The sequence below is a fragment of the Cryptomeria japonica genome, chromosome 7 (assembly GCF_030272615.1).
Source record: "Cryptomeria japonica chromosome 7, Sugi_1.0, whole genome shotgun sequence".
NCBI lineage: Eukaryota > Viridiplantae > Streptophyta > Pinopsida > Cupressales > Cupressaceae > Cryptomeria > Cryptomeria japonica.
Genome location: NC_081411.1, coordinates 384,125,756 through 384,147,858, shown reverse-complemented (window position 1 = coordinate 384,147,858; position 22,103 = coordinate 384,125,756). Strand labels below are relative to the sequence as shown.

The 22,103-nt window shown below is 37.8% G+C and overlaps 1 protein-coding gene across 1 annotated transcript; it reads left to right on the top strand.

Annotated features, from left to right (window-relative positions):
• Positions 1–15,122: 15,122 nt before the first annotated feature.
• On the top strand, positions 15,123–16,398 carry LOC131067118 (disease resistance protein L6-like). The gene is made up of 2 exons (XM_058002049.1): positions 15,123–15,923; positions 16,024–16,398. Exons 1-2 carry the CDS (start codon positions 15,123–15,125, stop codon positions 16,396–16,398), a joined length of 1,176 nt encoding a protein of 391 aa, XP_057858032.1.
• Positions 16,399–22,103: the final 5,705 nt, after the last annotated feature.

Here is a 22,103-nt window from a genome sequence, read left to right as displayed (position 1 = left end):
TGAAATTCAATCTCTCACAAACGGAGAAAGGGAGAAAACCCAGTGGGAAACCCACCCCCCAAAAAAAAGAGAGATGAAAGTACAAAAGACTATCAAAGAAGAAGGAAAAAACCTCAAAGAGGAAAAAGTCCTCCTGATAAGAGAGGAAGGAGAAGTCAGCTAATCCCCCCTAATGAGACATCCCACACCCCGAAGAAAGCTCTTAACTACTGGAACTTACTCTCGGTGAAAGGTTTGGTAAAGATGTTAGCAACCTGCTCCGTTGTAGGACAATACTGCAAATGAATGACCTGCTCCTAAATTAGCTCTCGGATGTAGTGCATATGGATCTCAATGTGTTTGGTCCACTGATGCTGGACCGAGTTCTTCGAGATTGCGATAATACTCTAATTTTCATAATGTACAACTGTTGGGCGTGGAGTGGTGAACCCAAACTCTGTGAGAATATGCTGAAGCCAAATGGTCTCATTCGCTGCATTAACAACTCCTCGGTACTCAGCCTTAGTCGAAGGGAGAGAAATAACATGATGCTTCTTTCTCTACCAACAAATGGGGCTCAAACCAAGGTGAAAGCTATAACCTAAAGTAGACTTACGATCATCAAGATCACCACCCAATCAGAGTCTGTGTAACCATCCAAGCGAAGTCCTGTTCCTACTACATAGTGAATCCCATAGTGATGTGTACTCTGGATGTAAAGAAGGATGCATTTGGTGGATTTCCAATGAAGCTCATCTAGTTCTTGCATGAAGTGGGAAACCATGGCAACTACAAATAAAATATTAGGGCCTGTGTGAGTCAAGTAAATGAGACTACCCACAAGCTAGCGATACAATGTGGCATCGACTGGTGGAGAAGAGCACTGAGCCTCAAGGTTGACTCTTGAAAGAAATGGAATCAGTGCAGGCTTACAATCAGCCATATGAAAGTGTGCAATTAGATCAAGAGCATACTTGGGCTGTGATAGTGTAATCCTGGAAGGTGACTGTGAAATCTCTATCTCGAGAAAGTAGTGCAAAAGACCCAAGTCAGCCATAGCAAATCTGTCATGCAAAGAATATTTAACCTTAGTAATGCTGGATGCAATGCTCCCTGTAATGATCAAATCATCAACATAGAGCACAAGTATCAAGTGAGAGTCATCTTGTCGCAAAATGTAGACATTTGGATCAGAATGACACCTGGTGAACATTATTGAGAGAAGAAAGGAATCCATCTTGGCGTACCAATCCCTAGGGGCCTTCTTAATGCCATAGAGAAATTTCCTTAGTCTACAAACCAAGGAAGAATCCTAGATGAAACCCTGTGGCTGCTTCATATAAATCTCCTCATCAAGATCCCCATGAAGAGAAGCACTCTTCACATCCATCTGATGTACATCCCAACCATGACCTGCAGCAATAGTAAGTGTCAAGCAAATGGAGTTCATCTTGGCTACGGGCACAAAGGTCTTAGTATAGTCAACACCTGGAACCTAAGAGAAACCTTTTACAACAAGCTAAGCCTTATACTTATCCACACTACCATCCACTGCAAACTTGGTTCGATAGATCCACTCACATCAAACCATCTTTCTCCCCTTAGGGAGAGTGACTAACTCCCATGTGTTGTTCCTCATCAAGGAACTATACTCTTCCTCCATAGCGTGGTCCCACTCACAAACCTCTAATGCTTCCTGAAATGTTTGTGGATTGGAAGCGGTAGCAATGAAGGCATGTGGAAGGTCCTAATGCTATGATCAAGTCCTCTGCGTATCTAAAGGATCCCTAATAAGAGAACCCGCTGACTCAAGTGTCTGTCGATCCCAATGAGGTCTAGGTGGAGGTGGAGAATGAGGCTCCTCAACTACAAGTGGACCTTGCAGAGGTGTAACCTTGCGATTTGGAGTTGAAGGAGTCTCATCATCTAAATCACTAGCATCACTGTCCATAAAGGAGGAAGGTGGAGGAGGTAGAGAGGCTAAGCTAGGAGAGATTTCCTCAAAATGAACACTCCTCTCAATGAACACCTCATGTGTCTCAAGATCCATCAATTGATATGCCTTAACACCCTCAGGATATCCAACAAATATGCAAGGCCTACTTGAGGTTACAATGCCTTGTCTTTCTGCGGAGGTATGCGAGCCCATGCTGGACACCCAAAGACTCTAAAATGTCTTACAATCAGTTTCCTACCATCCCAAGTCTCAAAAGGAGTAATACCTTGCAAAGTTTTGTGAGGAACCCGATTTTGGATGTGTGTGGCACAACTGATAGCCTTTGTCAAAAAGGCGGGATCAAGAGAACGTGCATGTATCATACAACGAGCCATTTCCTTGAGAGTTCTATTCTACCACTCTACAACTTTGTTCTACTATGGAGTGTATGCAATAGAATGCTAAAGATCAATCCCCACAAATGTACAAAAATCCTCAAGTCTTTTATTCACATATTCCCTTTCATTATCTGTATGAAGAATATTGACCACTTTCTTGGATTGCTTCTCCACACGAGTCTTGAAGCCCTCAAATCTGTCAAATACTTCACTCTTATGAATAAGAAAGTAGACCCAAGTGAAGCGGGAGTAGTCATCAATGAAGGTGAGGACATAGCGAGCCTTACTAAATGAAGGTGCTGGAGATGGACCTGCTATATTGCTGTGAACAAGTTGAAGAACTTCCAAATCTCTCCAAGCTTTACCCTTATCAAACTTCTCCTTGGGATGCTTTCCCATGGAACATCCTAAACGTACACCCTCTGAAAAACTCATTGAAGGTAGACCTATGACCATGTCTTTAGTGATGAGCTGCTGAAGATAGCAGTAGTTGAGGTGACCAAACCACTCATGCCATAGGTTACTTTCTGAATTTGAATGAGTAAGCAAGGCCCTAGAAGGAGAACTTGGCACAAAGTGGGAGAATGAATAAAGCCTTGAGTTGTCATTGACTTGTCCCACTGCTACCAAGGCATCATCATCAAATTCCTTTACCACAACTGAATCAGGTGTAAACTCAACCTTTTTCCCATTCCCATAGTGAGTGATTTGGTAGATACAGAGAAAGTTGGTAGAAAAGTTAGGAACATAAAGAACATTCTCAAATGTTCCATCATCCATGTCAACTGAACCTTTCCCTTCAACCTCAACTTGTGTATCATCACCTATGTAAATGTGAGGTACCTTTGATGGCTCCAACGAAGAAAACCACTCCTTTGTAGAACCCATGTGATAAGAGGCACCTGAGTCAAGTATCCACTATTGTGAAGAACTTGTTGTAGCCACAAATGATTTCCCTTTTCCCTTAGACTGTGAGGAAGAGGAAGGAGATGAATCCTTCTTTGTGTAGGCGAATGGCAAGTTGATGTTGTTTTTCTTAAGAAGATGTGTCAACTCATCAACTTGCTTGGTGTGGCCTCGATTCTCATCATGACCATACTTCTTACAATAAGTAAAAGTTGGTTTATCCTTCTTAGGTGGAGTCCCCTTCTTGGAAGAGGATAAAAAATTGCCTTGTGATGGAGAGGATGATTGCCCATTTTCCTATTGTGGCTTTGACTTAATTGCTTCTTCTTATTGTTGGAATATTTGCCTTGGCTCCCACGATTAGCCACCAAAGCCTTGGACTTTGAAGACTTGAGAAGCCCCATGTTCAACAAAAGATTGTTCCAATATCAACATTTATGTGAAAGAATCAAATGAAGGCATAATGTAGGAACTCCCCACTATCAAATGATGTGTTTGGAAGCTTGGAACAAATGCTGCATATTCTGGTGCAAGCTTGTCCAACATGTTGAATATTAACTGAGCATCCTTTTAGTCAATTCCACAATCCTTAAGCTTTTCTCTTAGCTCATTTTATTTGTTGACATAATCTTGGATTGTATCAAAACTTTTGGTATCCAAGTTGGTGACGTCATTGTCAATCTTTTAACCTCTGATTTCATCAACTTGACCATATAATTTCTGAAACATATCCCAAGCTTGTTTGATTGTAGTACTCTTCTCAATGTGAAAAATGAGGTCATCTGATACATACTTACACAAAGCTCCAAGAGCTATGCAATTCTTAGTGAGCCATTGTAACTGAGCATTAGGATCAGCCTTAGGATCAGGTGGTGCTACTATTGTTCCATCTATGTAATGCGTGAGACCTTTTTCCATTAATTTGCTCCATACTTTAATTTTCCAAGATGCATAATTATATGGAGTTAAAGGTGGAAATTTGTGAGGACTCATTGCAACAAAAATGAAAGAGCACAAGGAAAGAGAGGCACAATAACACAAGACACCCCCCAAATTCACTCAATCAAAGAACCCCCCCTCCCCAAAATGATGATTTGGTACTTTATACTTAGTGCATGTACAATGGGCCACTTGCAAAAAATTGGCAAAGTGGACTTTTGATTTCAACTTTACAAATGCCTCTATAAGGCCAAAGGAGACTCAAAGTAATAATGCAAGAGATCTAAACTAAGATCCAAGCAAATTACAAGTACCAAATAGGCCAAAAAAGACCAATATCTAAAAGTACAATATCCACTCAAAATATTTAAAAAATGATGATAGATTTTGAAAGTAGATGAAAAATTATGCACTTCAAAAAAAATGACACCTAAAAAGGAGGTCGTATGAGCCCAAGCGGACCCTTTGAAGTTGCAAAATCAAGGATTGGACAAGTACAGATGAGAGAATCCAAAAATTCTAAAAAACCTGCTCACCAAAATCATAAAATAACCACACCACTGTGAAGACTGTGGAAAACTAGCCCAAATAAAAAAAATTGCACCCAAAAAGGAGCAAAATTGAGCAAGTTATGAGCCTCCAAAGTTGACTCAAAAATCCAAACTGCTCAACAGAGAGGGGTCTAAAATTTTCAAAAAAATGTTGACGTCAGCAAAACACTATGCTAAATTTGACGACTATTTGACCGTCAAAATTGGTCATCGCACTCTTGGACCAGGCTGACTAGGCGCTGACTGCACGTTGAAAAAAAGATTTTCAACTGTCAGAATTTTTTTTTTTTTTTTTAAATCTGAAAATTCTGTACTGTACCGCCCAAATTGGGCAAAAAAAATCTCCAACACCCAAAATTCAACTTTCGCTAAAATAGGTCGAGTTTATACTCGATTTTTATGGAAACACCCTTCTCGATGCAATGGTGAGGTCAAAAAAACTCTAGGATGCCTGCAAAAAACACAGTCCCTTAGATCGAAAATAGAAGCCTTCCAAGATGTCTCCAAAAACCAATCAAGGAAGCCCCAATAGCTCTTATACCATGTGAGATTTTGCCAAGATCAAGGGCACAATTAAAAGTATAAAAGAGAGACAATAGAATGACAAGAACAAATTGTAATCTCATCAATATGCAAATGATCAACTAGATTAACCAATACAATGAATATGATCCTTCTTATATAGGCAAAGCCATATGGATATACGAGTACACAATCATGACATGTGGCTCAATGAGAAACAAGGGTACATAAGAAATACTAGGGGTAGGTAGGAGAAATAATATAATATTCCACAAGAGGTGGATGAACCACCGAATGTGGAGTGTAACAACAAGATAAGACCACAAAAGGTGGAATTTCTCCTACAAGCTATATCCCTATGTGCACACTTCCCTAAGTGTCTCATATCCAAACTGCAAAGAGATGCATTATCCTAAGTTAAATTAAGTAAAGTGTAATAATATCCATAATGAATATTTATTTACACCCACATATTTTAATACAATTCAAACTATAAATACCTAATTCAACACTATGTCAACTTTCTACTCTTCCTCTAATCTCTCACTATATTATCTATTCTTTTACTTCCCCATTCATTAAATAATATTTAATATTTGATGAATATCCCCTCATCTCACACTTAATTAAATAATCTCTCATTATTTAATAAATATTCACTCCTCTATATTAACTAAATCTCATTTAATTGATAATCCTTCCCACCCCAAATAAATAAATGTCACAATTTACTTAATTTTAGATTAAAATGTACATAAATATTAATCTTAATTTCAAAATTAAAAATTAGGACTTTCCCATGCATGCCAAGTGGCACCTTGAGAGGTTGTCACTCCTCTTGCCACATATCTCGAGCTTCGATGTTACATTTCCTCCCTCTTAACCTCCTACCCTCTACTTCAGTCAACCTCTTAATCTTCACCTAACCTCTTGAACACATTTCTATTCTTTCATCCTCGAGGAATCAAATATGATCTCAGCTTTTGATTCCTCCATCCAATCTATGAACCATCATCCATTTAAAAACCAAAGTTCTATATTTTAGACCCCTCCCTAGCCAAATTTATCCATCATATGAATGTAAATGTATTTTATCAAATTAAGCACTTGAACATACCAAAATTATTGAAAGTCATGGACAATTTAAGGGAGTTCAAGGAATTTGGGTGAATTTTTATTTTAATTTGAATTTCCTTTAGTCTTAACTAGGTGGTTTTGTTTTGTTTTTAGATTAAAATGTGTTTTTATGCTAATATTGATAATCCAACTTCAAATAGAGTACACAAATCCATTTTAATGGATGAAAAAAAAGGACTAAAAAATGTTAAATTTTAATATTATAATTTTTCAAAAGAATCATGCTTAAAACCCATCTATCCCCATAGCCTTCTCCTAATGAAAAGGTAGCTTGATTTGATTTCATCTTTAAGTAAATGCCTTCATTTCCCTCTAATTTTGAGAATCCTTCACTAATCTAGGGATAGTCCTCAACACTATCTAAAATATATTCCTAATGGTTACCATGTTCTCCATAATATTCATGAAAACTTTAATACTTACAACCTTATTTTTTCTTCTTACATTAGTTAAAATGCAAAAACAATTTCTATTGCAGTTCCATTCCTTGAAACATTTCATTGCATACTTCAAATAAATTAAAATGTGTTCTATTCTTAAGATTCTATTAAACTTTATATTAGAATTATTTAATTTATTCAAAATCTATTTAATTTATTTATTTTAGTTATTTAATAATTCTTCTATTTTGAAGAATTATTTCTCATAGATAAATTACAATCATTTGGATCACCCCATTATTAAAAAAGTAAAAAAGTAAGATGGTGTATTAGATTCATAAACAAGGGTGTATAATAACTAAAAAGATGCTACCTTGTGAGTGGGTTGTACACACTGGGGGATTAGTCTTGCTTTGGCAAGGACACCTCCAGATTCCACGATAGTGAATATAAAAAGATATTATATAGCAAAAAAAAAATGATCTTAGATCTATCTAACAAAATTCAAATCTTGGGTGTTACTTAATAGCGTTTGAGTGAAGATGCATGTTGTGGACGAATAAATCATTTTTATTTTCCTTTTCAACAATCATCAAAATTTTGTTGGCAATCTCGTTATCCAAGGACATAAATTTAGAAGTTAAAGTATTAATATGCCTATCCTCATACACTAGTGAACCATCATATGCACTTTTGAAACCTTTATATGTGCTTTCACATTTATACGTGATTCAATCCTATGTTTGACTTGATATCATTTATTTTTTAGGCATTCACTTCTCACCTTAGGAGAATGAGACTTATGAGTATCTATAATTAGAGATGGAGAGCCATGGGTTGAAGCTTGAAGAATTCTAATTTCAAGAGATATTTCCTTTTGAGTGGGATCCTTTTGGGCTATCTCTAATAGAGTTCACTTGTGTTTGATGTAATTAGCAATAATGCATGTCTAGTTTAAAAATCCAATCAATATTTTTAATTGATGTGTACTAGAAGTGTTTGGAAGATGTCGAGATCAACCAAAATGTAAGCGAAGGTTGTGTGAAAAAAATTAGAAGAGGCTTTTTTCTATCAAACAAAAATTCCCCGACACATTGTTAATTGCGTTAATTTTGACCAATATAGATAATTTGGTTGTAAGTATTTAAGTGCAAGTAAGTGTTGATGCCATCTTTAGAGATAATTGTCAAACAAAATTATCATAAAAATCATAATTAAATTACCATAAGTGAAAGGGAAAATTTTAACATCACATTTGATAATTAGATATCATCCAATGGTCATGCAGTTAATAATGTAAAATAAGATGCATTTCATAATTATTAAATAAAATATGCATATTTGTATTAATTTTTTTTTTCAAATGTACAAAATATGAAATTTGTTTATATTAAATTATATATTATAATAATTAATATTTAATCATTTTTAAAATTTTTTAAAAGTTATTATTGTAAATTTTAATTATTTATTTTATAATATAATTGATATAAATATTTAATTCAATTTTAAAGTCAATACAAGATTTTGTGAGTAATTGTTTTTATTAATTTTTAAAAATATAGAATTTATAATAATTAAATCATTCAAAACCTACATTTATTTGAATGAAATTTAAAAAATATAAATATAAATGTTCCGAAATCAAATTATTAAAACATAATATATGAGTTATAATATTTATTACATTTTTCAAAGTAAAAAGAAAACAAAAAGATTACCAAAATAGTAAAAGAAAGTAATAAGAATATTATTAAATAACTTTTAAGTAAATAAATTAGCCCTAGACTAAAGTGAGCATAACAAGCCAAAAATCTTTAACTACATCTCCAGAGTCTAATTTAACTGGATTCTAAAATTAGAACTTCATGAAGATTTATAAGTCCAAACTACTCCAAGAATCTAATTTTGTAGGCTTTTAGAACTTAGTGCTTTTCTATAACTATGGAATTCTAGAATACAAGTTTTTAGTTATTTTTGTTTAAAATATGAGACTTTTAGACTTACGTGCTTTTCTATAGAGTTCATGTGCTATGGAATTCTAGAATACAATAAGTTTTTAGTGCTTTTTGTTTAAAATGTCATGAATATAAAGCACCCATGCAACTCTAGAAATTTTCATATCATGCTTCAAATTTACAAATATGTGTAATTAATTTTTTGCTTCAAATTTACAAATATGTGTAATTAATTTTTTTCTTTCAAGTGAATATTGCATATTTTTTTCATATAATTTTTTAACCTTGCTTAAGTCTATACTTCTAGAAATATGTAAATTTATCCATGTAATAAAAATGGTTGATTTAGGCATTTAAAGTTGTCAAAATTGTAACAAAAAATGCATTCATTTTTTTGATGATCAAAATTTTACAACACTAATTAAAATTGCAAGATTTTTAAGAAACAATTTGTAAAAATTAATTATGGACCACTCTAGATCCTGAGATAACTACAACCCTAATATTTATGTCTATGAAAAAACTTATATTCTTTAAAATTTTACCCCATAAATAAAATATTTGTTAATTATGTTAAAATAATTAATTATATTATTATTATTACAATTCTAAAAACATTAAAAATTTCATAATTGTATATGTAAGTAAATTTATAAATATTAAAATATGAAATATTTTTTTATTATATTATAATATAAATACTTATTAAATAATTAATATAAATTCCAACATCCTCCATTATATATATTTATTATTAAATTACATTTTATATTTATTAATATTAAAGAAATTATATTATTTCAATCCCCTCTGTTATATTCTTCTAAAATTTCATAAAGAAGAAAACATCTAAAATGAAGAGTAGTAATAATATATGGTTATATAGCGACTAGTCATATCCACTAGTTAAACAGCGATTTGGAATGATTATGGCTAACAGCGATTTATATTAGCAAAGGCCACCAAATTAACCATTTGCGAGCTCCCCACTCCCAACATTTAGTGCACATGGTTTATATTAGCAAGGTTTTGTCGGTAGGTTAAAATAGGTTTTTTAAAATTAGCATTGAGTATAATTAATAATTTGGTGTAATGTAGTTAGTTATTAAATATGACATGGTTTTTAAATAATTTAAATTATATAAATATTAAATAAATAATAAAAATAATTATAATAAAAAAATTAGTATATAAAATAAATATAATAATATTAATATATAATTATATTAATAATATATAAAAATATTATAAAAAATAATAGATAGTAATATTGTAATATAATTTTTATAATAAAATATATTTATAAATAATTAATAAATATATGAAAATATTAAATATCTATGTATTTATTATTGTTCTTACATCATCTTACAATATGTATAAGATTTAAAAAAATTGAATCTCATGTTGATAGTCTAGAATTAAATCAACATTCTTAATATTTGTAAACATGGATTACATTTAAATGTAACCCATCATTAGCACATGATAGTTCACTTCACATGCGTAAAATTTGTAATTGTGGATCATATGCAAATGTACTACATAATGGACACAATCCTACTCACTTAACGTATAAAAAGTTAGTTAACATGGAACATGATCAAATATAACTTACAATTTACCTCACATTATTTAGAATTGTAAACATGGATCACAATAAATTTAACCCATAATTGGCACATGACAATTCATTGCGCATTCTTAAAACTTGTAACTATGGATTGTAGTAAAATGTAATGCATAATAGGCATATTGCAATTCACTTGACATATTTGAGGGTTGTTAACATGGAACATGATCAAATATAACCCATCATTGATACCATACAACTGTTGTCATGTTCTAAAGTTTTTGAAATGTCTAATACAGTTAAACTGGTACCATACACTATGCTCTATTGTCTTAAAACTTATAAGTGTAGATCATATTATAAAATACACTCCATAATTGATATAGTACGGCTCATCCTGCATTCCTAAGATTTGTAAGAACAACTTGTAATCAAATGTAACCCATAAATGGTATCAAAACTTACCCCAATTTTCAATCATAAAGAGAGCCTATTAATTCTCATTAACTATTACAAACATGTTTTTAAATCTATTTTAGCCATAGATTACACACATTAAGGAAGACAAGGGAAGAAAGAAAAAGATGTTCCTCTATTTTCCATAAGAATTGTTTACATAGTCATTGGATGAAGGAGATTTTAATAGGAAGGAAAATACTTACTTTCTTTTCGATTTAGTACTATATTGATTCATTTCACATTAACTAATAAATGATAGCAATATATGTAAACAAATATAGATAGAACAAGAATAGGAATATGTATGAACAATAATAAATGTAAAAAGACAAAGATTAAGAAGCCAAACTTAAGCAAAAGTACATACCAAATGCTACTAGAATATTATATTAAGGTAATTATCTTGAAATGAATTTAAAACTAAATAGAAATTGACACCATTAATATGCACACCCCATGCTTCTCTCTCTCTCTCTCTCTCTCTCTCTCTCTCTCTCTCTCTCTCTCTCTGTATATATATATCACATTCTCACATATACACTCTTCGTTTCTCCCTCCCTATTCCTATCTTTCTATCTCTCCCATCTCTCTCTATCTCTCCCCCACTCTATCTCCTTCCCTCCCTCTCTATCCCCCTATTTAGCTCTCTAGATCTATTCTCTCTCCATTTCTATTCTCTCTCCATTTCTCTACCCATATATATCCATCTCTCTCTTTCCCTTCCCATCTCTCTCTCTCTCTCTCTCTCTCTCTCTCTCTCTCTCTCTCTCTCTCTCCAACACCATCTCTATCTTCCTATCTATCTCTATCTAATTACTCCTCTCTATCTCCATTACTCTCCCCCCTCTATTTATCCCTCTTTCTATCCTCCTCTCTCTCCCTTTCTCCCTATTGCAAACATAACAAGACTATATTAGTAATGGAACCTCCTTAACTATACAAATATATGCAAAAATAGACAAAAATATTTCTTAATTGACATTTTACTCATATTCGGCGTACCCATTGCACACCAAGATGCAATTGCTAGTTAGTATTGTACTTTAAACAAAGCGTTATTCCCTTATATGAGATGGACGACCTCAATTTCAAAATCAATGGTTTAAAAAGCACAACAAATTGCACATTAATAAACTGTATGCATGGTGTTCTGTTCTTTTTCCTGTTGCTTCGTACTTACTCAATTCTGCAGTCAGCCTTGTGATTGTGTCTTGTGTTATTGTTTTTGTCTCTAAATATCCTATCATTTCATTCCTTCCACTCATGTTTCTTTGTCTCTTAATATCCTGTCATTTCATTCCTTCTAGATACACCAGCTCACATGGGGGGGATATGCTTCCACAGTTGTTGGATAAGGGGGTTAGAAGAGGGGCCCCGAAACTCCTGACACAGATTTAACAAATTATCATTCATTACCCAACAAATATTAAACGTATTGTAGACCATCCCCCAAAGTTCTTGAGTGAAGGCACAGTGGAGGAAGAGATGGGAAGGACTTTGTTCATCATTTTTACAGAGGATGCATCTATTAGGGAAATGAAATCCCCTCTTGACCAAGTTGTCTTGGGTGAAAATTTTATTGAGGAGAGCAGTCCACCAGAAGAAATTAACCTTGGGGAGGAGTTTGGGATTCCAGACCTCTTTCCAGATATAGGAGTAAACAGGCTCCCTAAGTAAGCTGATGTAGGAAGTCCTGACAAAAAAGTCTCCAGAGGGGTCCCACTTCCAAATAAGTCTGTCCTCCCTAGGAAATAAGGGGAGGAATATACCAGCCAAAATCTTATACAACTCTCTAGTAGCAGGGAGGAGGAAGGGAAGGTCAATGCAACAGTCCTCCAAGGCCCTCCAACTGCAATTTCTGAAGTAGTCACTGAGCCTTTCACCAAAGAAGTCTTTGGTGGCATCCTGTAGCCATCTCCGGGAGGGGGAAGAAGCAAGGGGTCTCTCTCCTAACTAGCAATCTTCCCAAAAGAGAATATTCCTACCATTTCCAATAAGCCACCTCAAACCATGAGGTAAAGGGTCCCTGCAACTCAAGATGCTATTCCAAATTTTGGAACCCCTGGGAAGGCCCTCCTCTTTTAGGATAGAGGAAAAGTCCACATTACCCAGGTACTTAGCCCTGATGATCCTACTACATTCTGTATCCCTATTTAGAAGCTTCCAGGTAATTTTAGTCATAAGGGCCTTATTCAACCTTGAGATCTTACGGGTTCCCAAGCCGCCCATGGCCTTGGGAAGAAATGTACCTTTCCAACTGGCCAATTTTTTCTGCAATCTTTCAAGGATAAAGATCCAAAAGGAATTAGAGACATCTTTAGCAATCAAGAGGAGACCTAGGTAGGTGCCAGGGAGGGAGGGCTTTTGACAACCAAGGATTTTGCAGACTTTATCTTGGAGTTGGGCATTAGTGTGAAAGAAGTAAATGTTGCTCTTTTCATCATTAATGTGTTGGCCAAATGCCAAAGCATTGGCATTTAGAAAGGATTTCCAAGCCTTACCTTTCCAAATAAAGGAGATACTAAAAAGGATCGTGTCATCAACAAACTATTGTAGAACATTGGGGGGCATCGTAGAGGTAGGTTTCATGCTGAGAAGAGCACCCTTGCGAACCAAATAGTCAAGTTAGAGGCCAACACTTCAATAGGGATGATGAAGAGGTAAGGGGATAGAGGATCCCCTTGGCACAACCCTCTAGAGGCCCTGAACTTCTCCAGGGGGTCCCCGTTTAGCAGCACAATGTAGATGATAGTAGATATGCATTCCCCAATAAGTTTGATGAGGTTGTCTCCAAACCCCATAGCTTTGAGAACTTTGAAAAGGAAGTTCGAGTTGACCCTGTCATAAGCCTTGGAGATGTCTAGCTTGAGAACCATCCACGACTGATGACACTTATCCATGGAGTGAATAATCTCATGAGTAGAGATGACCGCATCAAGAATCTATCGACTAGGAACAAAACCCTTCTAGGAGGGTCCAATCAAAGGATCCAAGAAAGGTTTGAGCCTATTGATAAGAACTTTGCTGAAGATTTTATAAATAGTGTTATAGAGACTGATAGGGCAGAAATCCTTGAGAGTAGATGCCTCATGAGTTTTAGGGACAAGATCAATGAAGGTGTGATTGAGTTTGTTAAGGAGCCTTCTCGATCTGAAAAAATCTCTAGTAGCCAGAACAAGATTAGGGTCCACCACCTCCCAGAAATCTTGAAAAAAAGCTAGGGGAAAACCATCAGGACTCGAGGCTTTGGAGGGGCCCATAGCAAAAAATGTAGACTTGACTTCCTCTTCAGAAATAGGGGCCAAGATAAGGTTGTTATCTTCCTCTAAGAGGGGTGGTGGGAAGCAATTAAGAAGGTCCTCCCCAATAGGCCCCCCTGGTCGTCATCGTCCCTAAATAGAGTGGCAAAATAATTGGTAGTCAATCTGCTCAAACTATCAACATTGTTGACCACCTGATTGTTGTCATCCATGAGGGAAGAGATGTGGTTTCTACACCTATGGATAGAAGCAGATCTGTGGAAGAAAGTCATATTTTTATCACCCTCTTTGAGCCATTGAACCCTCGATTTTTGTTTCCATTATAGTTCCTCTTTGTGGGAATTTTCCTTCCATTTTCTTTGGAGGGTAGCCTCTTCCATATGGGTGGCTTCAAGGGAGTCACCTTGGTCAATACACTCTTGAATAACAGTCAGTTTACTATTGAGCTCCTTTTTTTGCTTGAAGATATCCCTGAAGGTGTATTTGTTTCAGCCCCAGACGTTTCTTTTGACCAAGTAGGGTTTTTGGGCAATCCTGAACATAGGAGTACCAGGTATGTTGGTGCTCCACCATCTTTTAATGCAATCCTTGAACTCTAGATGAGAGTTCCACATAATTTCATATCGAAAAGGAGGCTTCATTCTCACAACATTTGTGCTATTCCAAAGGAGCAAGGGGTTGTGGTCAGAGACCGTTCTGGGGAGGGTAGTGAGCTTCAAGGCTGGACCAATTCCCTAGTTGCCCAAGATGAGAAATTTGTGAAGTCTGACCTGAATAAGATCCTTTCCCTTCCTAAGATTGGACCAAGTGAATTTTTGCCCCGATAGTTCCACATCCATTAACCCATTCTTGCTAATGAAGTCAACTAGACCAGTCATCCTATCAGAGTATTCTAAAAGGCCTTCAACCTCCTCAGAGAGAATCAAAGGAGAGTTGAAATCAACCGCAATCAACCAGTGGGCATTGGCATTATTTTGTATTAGAGAAGTTATGTTGTTCCAGAGCTTTAATCTACCAGATCTGACATTAGGGGCATAAACATTAACAAGGATGCACGAGTCCATCGGGGAAGAGAGTTTAGAGACCAAAAGGTTGGCCGAGGAGGAGAGAAAACTTCCAAAAAAATGGGAGGGGTCCCACATGGTGACCAAGCCACCAGAGGCTCCAGTAGCATCATAAAACATCGCAAATCATTTCTAGAGTTTCATTTAAGTTCCATACGTTCACTTGTAGTGATAGATAATGTTGACCATTCGAGGCAATTCGATAGTTTTATGTTAGATTGCTGTGGACCTGGTAGCAGAGTAATTGTAACCACTCATGACCGCGATATCCTAAACTTGAGGATGCCCCCTAAAAACATTTATGAATTGCAAGGTCTTCGAGAGGATGAAGCTTTAGAGTTATTTTGTTGGCATGCGTTTAAGCAAGCAAATCCATATGACTCTTTCCAAAACCTAACCACTAAGATTATCAAGGCTTCTGGTGGGATTCCGCTTACATTAGAAGTTCTCGGTGGATTTTTATCTGGCAGAGAGACCGGTGACAAATGCTGGATAGAAGCACTTAGAATGCTTGAGAATCTCACTGATCCAGATATATTTGAACCCTTGAAGATCAGTTATGACTCTCTTCATCCATCGGAGAAAGAGATATTCCTAGACATTGTCTGCTTGTTCATTGGCCAAGACATAGAAGAGCCATCTATCTTCTGGGAAGAATTGGGATTAGATGTAGGCATAGCCCTCCGCAATCTTCAGCACAAATTACTCATAAAGATTGATATTGACAATAAGTTCAGAATGCATGATCTTTTACGAGATTTAGGAAGACGTATAGTGGTAGATGAATCTTTAGGAAACCTCGGCAAGCGAAGCAGACTGTGGAAGCAGCAGGATGTGGAAAAAGTAATTAATGAGAAACGGGTAAGAAATTTTTTCTTAAATAAATTTACTTCAAATTTGCAAAATGGAGGGAATGAATGCGATTATCATATATCATAAATGATGTATTTCTCCTTGTTAGGGTACCGAGAATATCAAGTATCTCCTACACGCACTAGAAGGAGATGGAACCAGATTGAAAAAGAATAGTTTAGCTTCAATGAATTGTCTGCGGTACCTTTGTTTCAGGGATACCGTACTAAAGGAAAGTGATAGAAGCAAATTATCACCGGATTTGAAATGGTTAGAGTGGAAGCGGTATTCACTGGAAGTCTTGCCGCAGCAATGGAACCTTCACGAGCTAGCTATTCTTGATCTGAGTTCCAGAAGCATTTCCCATGGTAGCGACTTACGATTCTCCGTCAAGCAGTTGTGGAATGAACAATCACATCGGAAAGTAAGTAGCCACATGATTTCCTCTGAACTGCATAAGAGCTTGAATGAATTTATGACTTAAATTTACCTGTATGTATTTATCAATAAATACGTATGTCTCGCAGATGCACAAAAATCTGAGGGAATGAATGCGATTATCACATATCATAAATGTTGTATTTCTACTTGTTAGGGTACCAAGAATATCAAGTATCTCCTACACACACAAGAAGGAGATGGAACCAGATTGAAAAAGAATAGTTTAGATTGAAAAAGAACCCTTTACATAGAAGAACTATTAAAAATCATAGCGTAGAAACAACACTATAATAGCAATTAACAACAACTATCATAAAAAAGGAACCAAGTCTTTAAAAATTAGAAGCAACAACATAAAACAAAAACAAACTACAGGGGTGCCTTGCGCACCCCAGTGGCATCCATAGTACTGCTCCATTCGTTAGACAGGAATTTGTAGAGGTCCCTAGCCTCCTGCTTGTCCTCCTCAGTGTCTGCATAGCATTCCCTCAACAGAGAGAGGGTGAGCGCGGAACTATGTAAAACCTGCATGTGGAATTTGTTCAAGCCCACCATTTGGGCTTCCCAAGCCTCCATCTTGTTCTTGAGTTGGTTAACATTCTCCTTGATAGTTTGTAGATCAAGAACAGAGCCGAGGTTTTCAATTCTCTGTTTGATGTCCAACACATCCGTGCTCAATTTTTCCATTTGTTGGAAAGTAGGGACCTCCTGGGGGTTCTCAGCAACCAAGTCATCCATAGTTTCTCTAATCTGTTTGGCCACGCCTCCGGCAATGGAGTTATCAATATCCTCAACCAAGCCCATCAGAGGGACGGAATGGATCACCTGTTCAACCATTTTTAAATCCGTATCCAAATTACTAGATTCTAGAGCTTTTGTTGTTAGGGATTTCCATGCCCATAAGACCCTCACTGTCCGTGTTCATAGGGGTCGTATCTTTATCATCAATGAGTTCCTGGGTTTTCATTTCAGAGGTACTCATGTCAGCAGCACCAATAGTGGTTGGGACCATGGGGTCCCTAGTCACATTAACATTAACATTAACAACATCCCCATTAGGGGTCCCCATAGTTTTACAACCCTCCTCCTTCTTGTCCCCAAAGGGGTCCTCCTCGGAGTCCAGATTCTTGATTATTGGGGTCTTCTTTCTATAGCCTTTGGAAGCAAGTTTGGAGGATCTCCTTTTAACCTCCAAATCCGGGGAAGTGTTGTCGTTCTCAGCATCCTTGGAATAATAATTGTCATCATAGACAATGCGTTTTTGTTTAGCGGGGGTTTTGCTTTTTCCCTTGGACAAGGAGCAAGAAGCACTCAGAGAGGCAAGAAGAGTTAAACTAGGAGAGAGCACTGATAAGGAAACAATCGAGGCATAGGCAGGCAGGGACAGGGTGGCCGTAGCAAAGCCCTCATGGGGATATTGGAAGAATCCAGGGAAAGCCATAGACAGGGCCGCGAGCTGCTGGGGAGTCGGCATGGGGGGCAGAGAGCCTCATGGAACTTATACAACCTGTAAATAAGACCCTGGTGGAGGAGGGAGGATTATCCCCATGCTTAGGGTCTATAGTATCCTTAACAGAGCTCTTTAAAGAGTGTAGTAAATAAAATGGCAAACAAAGCAAATCATTGTTATGGAAGTGATTGAGGAGGGGCAAATGGTAGTAATAGAGTACCTTATACCTACCTTCGAGAGTGAAGTATTTCATGATCATGAGGCAGATCATGTTCCATGGGTGCTTGAGCTCCTCCCGAGCAAACCCACCTTGCAACTTGACGGGTTCTTTGTGGTTACAGAAGAACTGTTTCAAACCTTCACTATTTGCAACATGACTGGTACGCTTCCAACGATCGCCATCAAGGGTCAGATTCGTAGCTTAGGCTATAGTTTCCTTAGAGAGATCAAAGGCAATATCGCCAACCAAGACCCGCCTCCCAGACTAGGAGGAGGCGAAAGCAGCCGAGAGTTGCTCATCATGGCCGTTTAGGAAATCCAGAAAATCAGCAACCTCACCTTCAACACAGAAGTTCCAGACCATGGGGTCATTTTTAAAATCATCTAGATTACCTGGTTCATATCTCACTCTGCCACCCCCATATCTTTCGCCAACAAAGCTTCTTTAGTCATGAAACAGAGGAAGTTGCAGAGACCCTCTGAAAAACAAGCCAGGAAGAGAAAATGGGAAATGTGCGAGCCCGATGTCAATAAATGAGAAATGAAGTTAGGCACATGGGAAAAAATGAAGTCACTTTTTGAAATGATTTCTTGGTTACGAGGCATTAAGAGCCAGCAAATACCAGTGACAACCAACACATTTCCAATCTAGTCGTGCCTCATCATGGCTTTGCAAGCCCAAGTGAAATGCCAGCACAACAACGCATGCGAAATCACCAGCGTGGCCGAACGAGTCTCCACCATATCAGAAGGGATCAAAGGAATATTCTCATTATTTGAATTATGAAACCACCACCTCCAGATAGCCCAGAGGGAAGAGAGGAGGGAAAGGGAAGCATTTAGCAACCACTCAATCATTAGTGGGGATTTTGGATTTCTCTTCCTGTAGGAGGAAGCTAACATGGTCTGGGAGGGATTTGTGACTCCTCCAACATCTCAGCCTTGAGAGGTTTAGGCCAATGGCTACCATGACGTCCCCCACACGGTTGCCTTCCTTGTAGATATGCATAACTCTGAATGAGTCAAGCATGGAGATGAGCTTCAAGGTGTCCCTGATGCTTCCCTCAATTGTCCAATTAAGCTTATTCCACCCTATGACAACATCAATGATAAGCATGGATTCCCCCTCAATATCCATAATACTGATTCGCATGGAGAGGGCAATACAGATTCCCTAGGCTAAGGCCATCGCTTTAGCCTGATTAGAGGAATGACCAGTTAGGTTACCCACATAAGCAACAACAAGGGCCCCCAGATGGGATCTGATCACCCCTCCACTAGCAGCTAGGCCCCCCCTGACAGCCCCATTAAAATTGAGTTTAAAATTTGTAGCCTGGGGAACCAGACTGTGCTTTGTCTTAGAAGTCTCTTAGAGAAGTCAACAAGAGAGAACGAGGGGGGAAGGTTCCAGCATCTAGCAATTCCTCAGTCCTAGGTAGAGGGGGGCTTGGATGTTATCCACATTTTAGAAATGGAAATGTTCTCAAGAATTAGATTAAGGAATCGAGCAAACACCGTTTCCACTGAGGTTTCTTTGTCTCTAAATTTCCTATCATTCCATTCCTTCCAGATACATCAATTCACATGGGGGGGCATATGCTTCCAAAATTGTTGGATAAGGGGGTTAAAAGAGGGGCCTCAAAACTCTTGACATAGATTTAACAAATTATCATTCATTACCCAACATATATTAAGCTTACAGTAGACCATCCCAACAGAAGGCACAGTGGAGGAAGAGATGGGCAGGACTTTCTTCATCATTTTACAGAGGATGCATCTATTAGGGAAATGAAATCGCCTCTTGGTTAAGTTGTCTTGGGTGAAAATTTTGTTGAGGAGAGCAGTCCACCAGAAGAAATTAACCTTGGGGAGGAGTTGGGGATTCCAGACCTCTTTCCAGATAGAGGAGTAAATAGGCTGCCTAAGTAAGCTGATGTAGGAAGTCCTTACAGAATAGTCTCCAGAGGGGTCCCACATCCAAATAAGTCTTTCCTCGCTAGGAGATAGGGGGAGGAATATACTAGCCAAAATCTTCTAGAGCTCTCTAGTAGCAAGGACGATGAAGGGAAGGTCAATGCAATAATCCTCCAAGGCCCTCCAACTGTAATTGCTGAAGTAGTCACCGACCCTTTCACCAAAGAAGTCTTTGGTGGCATCATGTAGCCATCTCAGGGAGGGGGAAGAAGCAAGGGGTCTCTCTCCTAACTAGCAATCTTCCCAGAAGAGAATGTTCCTGCCATTTCTAATAAGCCACCTCAAACCGTGAGGTAAAGGGTCCCTGCAGCTCAAGATGTTATTCCAAATTTTGGAACCCCTGGGAAGGCCCTCCTCTTTCAAGATAGAGGAATAGTCCGCATTACCTGGGTACTTAGCCCTGGTGATCCTACTCCAATCTGTATCCCTATTCAGAAGCTTCCAGGCAATTTTAGTCATAAGGGCCTTATTCAACCTTGAGATCTTACGGGTTCCCAAGCCGTCAATGGCCTTGGGAAGACAAACTTTGTCCCAACCCACCAAGGCGAGCCTCTTCATTTCTTCCATTCCTGTCCAGAGGAAAGTCTTTTGGATGTTTTCTAGCTTAGCAACCATAGCCGCATATATCTTGAATAGCTAGAGAAAGTACAAGGGGATCCCATCTTGGGAGGAGGAAACCAACTGCAATTTCCCAACAATACTCAGGAATCTACCTTTCCAACTAGCCAACTTTTTCTGCAATCTTTCAAGGATAGAGATCCACAAGGAATTAGAGACATCTTTAACAGTCAAGAGGAGACCTAGGTAGGTGCTAGGGAGGGAGGGCTTTTGAAAACCAAGGATTCTGTAGACTTTATCTTGGAGTTGGGCATTAGTGTGAAAGAAGTAAATGCTGCTCTTTTCATCGTTAATGTGTTGGCCAGATGCCAAAGCATAGGCATTTAGAAAGGATTTCCAAGCCTTAGCTTCCCAAATAGAGGAGATACTAAAAAGGATCGTGTCATCAACAAACTATTGTAGAACATTGGGGGGTGTCGTAGAGGTAGGTTTCATGCCCAGAAGAGCACCCTTGAGAACCAAATGGTTCAAGTTAGAGGCTAACATTTCAGAAAGGATGATGAAGAGGTAAGGGGATAGAGGATCCCCTTGCCGAAACCCTTTGGAGGCCCTGAACTTCTCCAGGGGGTTCCCTTCTAGCAGCACAACGTAGGTGACAGTAGATATGCATTCCCCAATAAGTTTGATGAGGTTGTCTCCAAACCCCATAGCTTTGAGAACTTTGAAAAGGAAGTTCAAGTTGACCCTGTCATAAGCCTTGGAGATGTCTAGCTTAAGAACCATCCAAGACTAATGACACTTATCCATGGAGTGGATAATCTTATGAGTAGAGATGACCGCATCAAGAATCTGTCGACCAGGAAAAAAACCCTTCTAGGAGGGTCCAATCAAAGGATCCAAGAAAGGTTTGAGCCTATTGACAAGAACTTTGTTGAAGATTTTATAAATAGTGTTGCAGAGACTGATAGGGCAGAAGTCCTTGAGAGTAGATGCCTCATGAGTTTTAGGGACAAGATCAATGAAGGTGTGATTGAGTTTGTTAAGGAGCCTTCCTGATCTGAAAAATCTCTAGTAGCCAGAACAATATCAGGGTCCACCACATCCCAGAAATCTTGAAAAAAAGCTGGGGCGAAACCATCAGGACCCGAGGCTTTGGAGGGGCCCATAGAAAATACCGTAGACTTGACTTCCTCTTCAGAAATAGGGACCAAGATAAGGTTGTTATCTTCCTCTGAGAGGGGTGGTGGGAGGCAATTAAGAAGGTCCTCCCCAAAAGGGCCCCCCCGGTCGTCATTGTCCCTAAATAGAGTGGCAAAATAATTGGTAGTCAATCTCCTCAAACTATCAACATCGTTGACCACCTGATTGTTGTCATCCATGAGGGAAGAGATGTGGTTTCTACGCCTGTGGATAGAAGCAGATCTGTGGAAGAAAGTCGTATTTTTATCACCCTCTTTGAGCCATTGAACCCTGGATTTTTGTTTCCATTATATTTCCTCTTTGTGGGAATTTTCCTTCCATTTTCTTCGGAGGGCAGCCTCTTCCAT

Bases quoted from the DNA above. Each gene is read 5' to 3' on its own strand.
- LOC131067118 (XM_058002049.1), top strand. From the start codon at position 15,123: ATGGGAGGGGTCCCACATGGTGACCAAGCCACCAGAGGCTCCAGTAGC. The intron at 15,924-16,023 runs GTAAGAAATTTT...TCTCCTTGTTAG, and splicing joins AAGTAATTAATGAGAAACGG to GGTACCGAGAATATCAAGTA.